The sequence below is a fragment of the Gadus morhua genome, chromosome 18, assembly GCF_902167405.1.
Source record: "Gadus morhua chromosome 18, gadMor3.0, whole genome shotgun sequence".
Classification (NCBI taxonomy): domain Eukaryota; kingdom Metazoa; phylum Chordata; class Actinopteri; order Gadiformes; family Gadidae; genus Gadus; species Gadus morhua.
In genome coordinates, this window is record NC_044065.1 from 13919963 (window position 1) to 13927798 (window position 7836).

The 7836-nt window shown below is 48.2% G+C and overlaps 1 protein-coding gene across 1 annotated transcript in view; it reads right to left on the bottom strand.

Moving 5' to 3' along the window:
* Window positions 1-1167: 1167 nt before the first annotated feature.
* fam20a (FAM20A golgi associated secretory pathway pseudokinase) overlaps window positions 1168-7836 on the bottom strand; it is a 10705-nt gene continuing 4036 nt past the window's right edge. Inside the window, exons 3-11 of the mRNA XM_030339462.1 lie at window positions 7684-7734; window positions 5907-5985; window positions 5582-5674; window positions 4370-4485; window positions 3755-3935; window positions 3009-3118; window positions 2831-2912; window positions 2609-2668; window positions 1168-2329 (exon numbers count right to left, since the gene is read on the bottom strand). Coding sequence (XP_030195322.1) covers window positions 2053-2329; window positions 2609-2668; window positions 2831-2912; window positions 3009-3118; window positions 3755-3935; window positions 4370-4485; window positions 5582-5674; window positions 5907-5985; window positions 7684-7734 — 1049 coding nt within the window. The 3' untranslated portion in view covers window positions 1168-2052. The remainder of the gene's footprint in view (window positions 2330-2608; window positions 2669-2830; window positions 2913-3008; window positions 3119-3754; window positions 3936-4369; window positions 4486-5581; window positions 5675-5906; window positions 5986-7683; window positions 7735-7836) is intronic.

The window sequence follows — 7836 nt, forward strand, 5'->3', positions numbered from 1 at the left end:
ATGGGCTTCCCTCACTTTATGGATGTTGAAACCTCAACATGACATAGTGCAGTTGGCTGGGTGGCTTTGTCTGTGGCTGTATTTCTCAACGAGCTTGAGCCAACTTAAAGGCAAAAATCCTCTTGGACGGGTTGGTTGATGGGGAAAGAGTGTCTGGGAAGCGGCGGCTGGAGCGAGGCGAAGTGACTCACCGTACTGCACTCGTGTTTTGAACACATGTTAAAGGCCCCATGCTTCAAGTCTCAGCAATTTTAGGAGACAAATTTAAGCTATTTAAGCATGTTTCGTTCACTTAAAAAAAATAACTACAATAAATACACATATTCTCAGTTGGGATGTCTTTCTCTTTTTATCTCCGTCATTTCAATCTATGTCTTCCTGACTCTCCCTTGCCGGGTGGTTCTGTGTGCGGTGTCCTTTTATGTTCTCTATGAATCTGCAGCTTGTCCAGGTCACACATCTGTTTCTTCATCAACGCCTGAAGCTTCTTCAGAGGCTTCAGGGACCGGTCATCCCTTGATGGCATATTGTAGCCTCCAGCCTCCTCCAGCGCGGCCTCGTCCTGCTCCGTCCTCCAGGTGGGCCTGCAATACCCGGGGACTGCTGCCGCAGCTCCTCCTCAAGCCCCGCCCCCATCTCACACGCCTGCTTTGACCTTTGTGGTTTTCCAGCCCAGTCGCTGTAGAACCAGGCCTGCAGGTCGCTGTAGAACCAGGCCTGCAGGGCACTGTAGAACCAGGCCTGCCGGTCGCTGTAGAACCAGGCCTGCAGGTCGCTGTAGAACCAGGCCTGCAGGTCGCAGTAGAACCAGGCCTGCAGGTCGCTGTAGAACCAGGGCTGCAGGTCGCTGTAGAACCAGGCCTTCATAGCCTGTGGCATACAGTCCTCCAGTGGCAGCTTGGAGCGGAGGCGTCTGGTTCCGGCGCGGGATCCGTAGGGGGAAGCTAGGTGGGGGGGGGGGGGGGGGGGCTAATGAGATGAGGGGCATGAGGCAGGCACCGGAGACAGAGCAGACAGACGTTTCATAACCCAGCTGGTGGATCTCCACGTCATGTTCATTAAGGCGTGTCATTCCGCGCGCTGCACACATCGATCGCTGTGTCTTCCGGCTGTCCTGCCATGAAGGCCCTGTTCAGATGCCGCTTCAGCAAACCTTGTTAGACTTACTCATATTGTAAATTAAGATCTTTATTGTTATTTACACACAAGTCCATCGACGCTGGGAGCTGATGACACAGGCTGAAGTTGTATCTTTTGTTTTGACTTTTTGGTATTTTTCTGTAATAATTTATATTAATAATTGATGTAATGAAATAAATTATGTATAAAGCTGCTTTTTTAGTAAGTTAGAAAGCAAAAAAGCTACAACCTCTACTTCTACATCTCCTGGTACTGGCAAGATATAACCTATTTTACTCTACAAATAGATTTGATTAGTAAACCAATAAACTTTAATGATACCAATATTATTCCTGGTGCTGGCTTGGGTGTGTCAAATGAGAGAACGAAAAGCAGAGCAGGGGATGGATGCTCAGTGGTTTGTTCATGGCTGAGGCGAGTAGTCATGGGAGCTTAGTGCCACTTGTTGCGTGAGAGGTCGTCTAACTGCATATTGGCTTCTCCTTCTCTAAAAGGCTTGTCTGAATCCCAAGCAGAAGCCAGTCTCTGGAGTCCTGAATCAGCCCCTCCCAGAACAAGGTAGCTTGAAAACCCCATGAAATGGAAAAGGTGTTGAGCTTGTTTTTGTGATTGGGACATCCATCACCAGCCACCTGGGCTGTTCATCACATTTCACATCACAAATAATTCTGATAACACTGTTGGGTGTCGGAGGAGGGAGGGGGGGTTACTGGGGGGTTACTCCCACTTTGCTCATCAAAATCCTGAAGGTTGTCATTACGCATCATTCCCTGTCCACAGTCTGTCAGCACGCACACGCACACAATGCAATGTCCCTCCAAGTTCTTCGATCAAACATGCAGTCCATGGGCCTCTTTGGAAACGAGACCACGTCCCTCCCTTCCTCCTCCTCCTCCTCCTCCTCCTCCTCTGCTACCTCTGCGCCCCCTCCCCCGCCACGGTGCTGGTCCAGGGCGGGTCGGTGGACCGGGCGTAGTCTGTGGTGACCACCTGCTCCTCGCCCAGCTCCCGCACGCAGCCCCTCACCACCTCCAGGACCCTCTTGAGCCGGCGGTCCAGGGCCAGCAGGTGGGGCTCGGTCAGGACGGGCCGCAGGGGGTCTCCCCACAGGGACTCCCGCATCACGTCGCTGAGGCGGTAGCGCTCCCGCGAGAGCAGCCGCAGCCTCATCAGCGTCGAGCGCTTGATCCTGATGGGGGGGGGGAGGGGGGAGGCAGAGAGAGAGGTGAGAAAGGGAGAGAGAGAGGGAGATAGGAAGAGAGAGGGACAGAGGGTTGAGATAAAGGAGGGGGGAGGACAGATAAAGAGGGAGAGAGATCAGAGAGAGAGGGGGAAGAGAGAGGTCAGAGAGAGGGAGAGCATGAATGACTAAAAAATAAAGTATGTTTTGAAACAGTAATTCAAATAATAATTAAAAAAAAAAGCATGGGATTAGGTATATCAGATTTGAAGACGATGTGAAACTTACATGCAGCACTGAGATAACGGGGCCAGAATGGACATCACGTCTTCAGAGGGCCGTCCGAACCTGGAACACAGGTAGCAGGGACCAGCGGTTAGGGTGTTTCCTCTGACTCCCAGCTGATAGCTCCTGGGTTCGTTCCCCAGTGTCAGAAGTCACTGTAACTGAGTACGGATCAAAGCTTCTGCTCAGAGACTAAATATTAAACAGACGGTGATTGCCGCTCACCCTCTGGCGTTGTCAAAGTGCAGAAGGAAACCCTCGTCACCGAATTTGGTGAAGAGTTCATAGTGATGCCTGTCCATGTTACCTGCATTGAGAGAGGGGACGAGGCGTCGACAGTGAAGGGTCATGGGACACATGTTGACACCACTGAGCTGAGCAGACGGCGAGCCGGCCTACGCACCCATGAGGAAGTCAAAGATAGACATGTCGATGATATTCAGGAGTCGGTTGCCGGAGTTGTAGGGGTACATCTGCTTTATGGTGTCGCAGAAGAACGGATTGACCTCCCAGCTTTAGGACGCCACAAGCAGATGCAGAACGACAGTGAGACACAGTGACGGTGATACAGAGTCGTAGCCAATGGGTATCCCACGCCATTTATGGATCATGTTTCACCTTCATGTTGCCGACGACAGAATAGAGACATGCGCGTTGAGGGCGATTCCCAATCATCTAGTCCTCAGTTAAAACTGTTCAGGTCAATGGTTGTGCTGACTAAATCTAATTGTAGTTGTTGTTTTGGCAGGCATTGATCTTAATCGTGATCTTAATAACCTTGAAATGGTTTGCTACAGAAAATTGTTTTAGTGTCACAAGGAACATCATCGAGTTTTGGCATTATCCCTAAATCCCTCAGAAGTTTCCCCAGAAATATGAATAACAAAAACATAACTTCATATTATGAGCATCCTCTATAAATATGAATAATATAAATAATAATAGTAAAAGACAGCCCAGACCTTCATGTTCTCTCTTATTAGAATTACACCAATGCACGAAAGGGCTGAAATCTGTCTTGTGATCATTGCAAATGTCAGCCGTCCCCCTTCTCCTCCCTCCCGTGTGTCCCAGCAGGCCGACTACTCTACGGCATGGCAGCGATCCACGTTGTTGTGTGACGCGTGTGTGTGTGTGTGTGGGTCGTACTCCTTGCGCCCCTCGAAGGTGTAGGAGCGTATCCAGGGGCTGGCGATGGAGACCCGGGGGGCCTGGCTGAGCCCGGGCAGGTAGGTGGACAGAGAGCCCTCCAGGGTGTCGGGCTTCCCGCACACCGCGTACTCCGTCTTGCACACGTACAGACACTTGGCGAAGAAGCACGTGTTTTTCGCTGCCAGAGGGAAGAGAGGGGCGGTCCAAGAGATTTTCTCAGTCGGAGGATTAAACAAAAATGTGCGCTCACAGGAGAGGCCGCCACGCTTCACATGATGTCACAGGATGTCACAGGATGTCACCTGATGTCACGTGAGCACACAACACACAGGGCTACATTCGCACCCCTGTTTCCTGTCTTTTGGATGAGCTGTTAAACGGAGGCCCCAACTCCCCTGTGGGGCCCTTAAGATGTCCGTGTCCTGGCAAAATCCCCAAGCTGGCTCTTGAGTCAGCATTGGCCTCCTAATTATCCCCTTTCAATCTCTAATTGGGTCGTTTCATTCCTCCTTTCTCCACTGTGTGTGTGGGGAAGTGAGGACTGGGTTGAGATATTTAAAAACAGTGTGAAAAGGAAGGAGATTAGTACGGGGATGACGAAGGCCTTTGTACCGGGGGAGGTGAAGAAGACGTTCCTCAGGTCCTGGTTGTGGGTGGCGAGGAGCACCTCCCCCGTGATGTTCACCAGGCGACCCACCACTGGCGGAACTCTCCGGAAGTCCAGGATCCTGCGGTGCAGTAAGAAGCTCTGTTATGGCGGACCACAGGAAAACAAGACTCCCAGAACTCTGAACTCTGGTTTAAAATACGTGTTGACATCCGCAGAATCACAGAACCAACTAGGAACTGTTAATCCAGACCCATAAATTCAACCAATGGCCACAGTATAGCTATAAATATTTATATATATATATATATATATATATATATATATATATATATATACAAGTCCTGTGTTGATTGAGCCTTCATGCATGGTTTGAGTGGAGCCTCAATAACAGTAATCATGTCTGGGATAAGTCCCAATGGCAGTTCGGTCGACAAAATGGCGGCTGTGGTCCCAACACGTGAAGGAATGAGGTAAACGGATAAAGCTCGAGTCAGGAGAGTCGACCACAAGCGAGAGGGAATGGAGAGGTGTCGGCGATTATGGCAAGGTTAACGATATGTTAATTCAGATAATTGAACACATGGAGGTAGAACAGACGGATTTGCAGTGGAAGGTTGTGCGATAATGGTTTAAACATACCATCATCACACCCATTATTGTTGTTTTTCCCTCTGTCTAATTGCTCTGGCAGAAAGCGTAGACTAAGTGTGTTTAATGACAGGGCCCGACCCAAGCAATGCAATCCCCTGTGACTCAATTCACACAATGTGCTTTAAACAGGTCTGTGTGTGTGTGTGTGTGTGTGTGTGTGTGTGTTTGTGAAATCCCATTAAAACTGCATCAAAGGACCCATTTTGGAAAAACCCTTATACTGTAGGTATGTTTAGGGCACAAGGAAACAGCGCATTCATTTTAACTGTGACCAAAAATTCGAACAATTGTCGAGTGTCAAACAATAGTATTTCCGTTGAGTGAACGCTTTAAGCCAGATAAAACCACCAATATAAAGAACACAAAGGTTTATTGTTTGAATTCTGAAACATAAAAAAAAAGCTTAAGATTGTGGTGGTGAGGATGTTGGGGGGGGGGAGGCTAAACTCTGGGAGGTTTTGGGTTAAAATCCCATTGTCTCATCCCCGAGGTTCTGCTCCCTGTCTAAGTATAGGAAGGAATAAGCATGTGATCCATTTGAGTGGATGGCTGTGTGTCAGTACCTGTCTAAATGGAAGGCAGCGATCTCTGCGTTGTGCCTCTGGAAATCCACAAAGTAGAAAACGTCCTCAGAGGTGACCTCATCCCTCTGCTGCCTGACGCACGCACGCACGCACGCACGCACGCACGCACGCACGCACGCACGCACGCACGCACACACACACACACACACACACACACACACACACACAAACACAAGACCATTTATGAAATACACATTTCACGCTTACACCCACAGTTCATCATATTGCCATAGCAGTATATTCAACATGAGTGCATTCAGCCGTACTGCTGATGTTGTCAAAGTCTGTAAATTCAGTTTTTAACCTCATGGGTTTAAACATGGCTTTGCCAAAGTCATTCATCTTCAAAGCCAACTTCAGATGGTGTCCACTGGGTTTCACCACTAGGAGACAGAAAGAGAGAGAGAGAGAGAGAGAGAGAGAGAGAGAGAGAGAGAGAGAGAGAGAGAGAGAGACACAAAAAGAGAGAGTGAACATCATGCAAATGATCATGGCAAATGTCAAATTCATTGAGGTGCATATTTCCACACCTTCTGAGAATAGTAGAAAACAGTAGAAATAACACAACACCACAACAGCAGGCAGTCAAGCTAGACTTTGTTGTGTCTGAGTTTAGTGGAGGAACATTTCCTTTGCACTCTGGGATAAGATAATAGAGGGGTTGCTCACAAAGCTCGGGTTCCACACACAAATCCCTTCTTTCTTTCTCTCTCTCTGGGTTTTTGTTCTGCCTCACAGCAGTGAGCCAGACTAACGCGGTGCCTGCATTTTGCTCTGTACTCTGTGAGGAGGCGTATTAATAGTTTACTGCTATGAATTATTTTGAATAAAAAGTGAAAGACCAAACCATTTGGCATCACATTCCTTGTACTTTTTTTTTAAAAATATATTCTGTTTGCGAAATTGATAAAGGGGCACTGGTTGCTTTATAGGTTGCTTTGCAAAGTATATAAAACCAACGATTTGAGCAGAAAACTAAAAATGACTTGCTTGATGTGTAATTGCAGAAAATAAAGCACTAGAAAACACTTTATTGCCTAGTTTTTGGCATGCAATATCGAGAAATTTGTCTTTGCTTGCGGGTGCAGTAGTCTGCAAGCCAGTAAAAAAGAATGCATTAAAAAAACAAACACTTCCAGACGCATTAAAACACGTTTCCATCAGAAAAACGGTAGAAGCTACATTAGGCCTGCTTTCAAAGGAGCACCAGGTGTAGGGTAGCAGCCTGGCTCAGAATCATCCACTTTAGCACACAGACGATAATGAGGATTTAATAAGGACAGAAGTTTGACGAGGATAATGAGAATGATTTACTAGAACATCTGATGCTCATTTCGAGAGTTTTTTCTGTCACGAATGACTCACGCTTTTGCCTGATGACTCCAACAACTCAACTACATCTCAACTAACAGAACATAAGTGGATGTGTAGGTGTCTGTCTACAATCCAGCCCCGACGTCAACCCATCGATCTGCGCTCCCTGCTGCTCTTCAGAGATGTGGGCGGGTCGGTGCGGTGGGGCCTGAATCGGGGGGCTAAAAGTGCTGGGAAACCACACATTAAGCAGCGTTCATTAACTAACAGCCCACTGCTCCCTTTGAACGCGGACACACGCACCACCCCCCCATCCCGTCCCTGTGTGGCCCTGTGGCGGTGTCCAATGGAGGCATGCAGCAGGGAGACGAGTCACTGACAAAAGGTTATTTATGTGGGGGAGTTTAGAGACCAATTGAAATGAATGAATTGTCCTGTTGTCTGAGAAATAGCTCTGGAGTGTTGTTGATCGTGTCTGGCTGTGCCGTGGACGGAGAGAGAGAGAGAGAGAGACAGACAGAGAGAGAGAGAGAGAGAGAGAGAGAGAGAGAGAGAGAGAGAGAGAGAGAGAGAGAGAGAGAGAGAGAGAGAGAGTTTTTTGGCTGAGTCAAACCGAGTTGCTGAACCCATGGATTTAGTTTCCTTGAATCATGCCATCCTCCAGCACAAACATCACATGTTCACTTAGAGGTGGTCTGGACTGTACAGCGAGGATACACAGAGAGAATAGTGTGAATGGTGTAGTGGCGGCGGCGGCCTGAGCTCACCTTGCTCACAGTCACATGCTCCTTTCAGGGCCTTCTCGTCCTGAGTGTAATCTGCATGAGCGGAATATATAATATGACACTCTGAACATCCATTCATCTGTCCGTCTGTCCGTCTCGAGCATCACACTACGGTACATAATCCTGTCTGTCTGT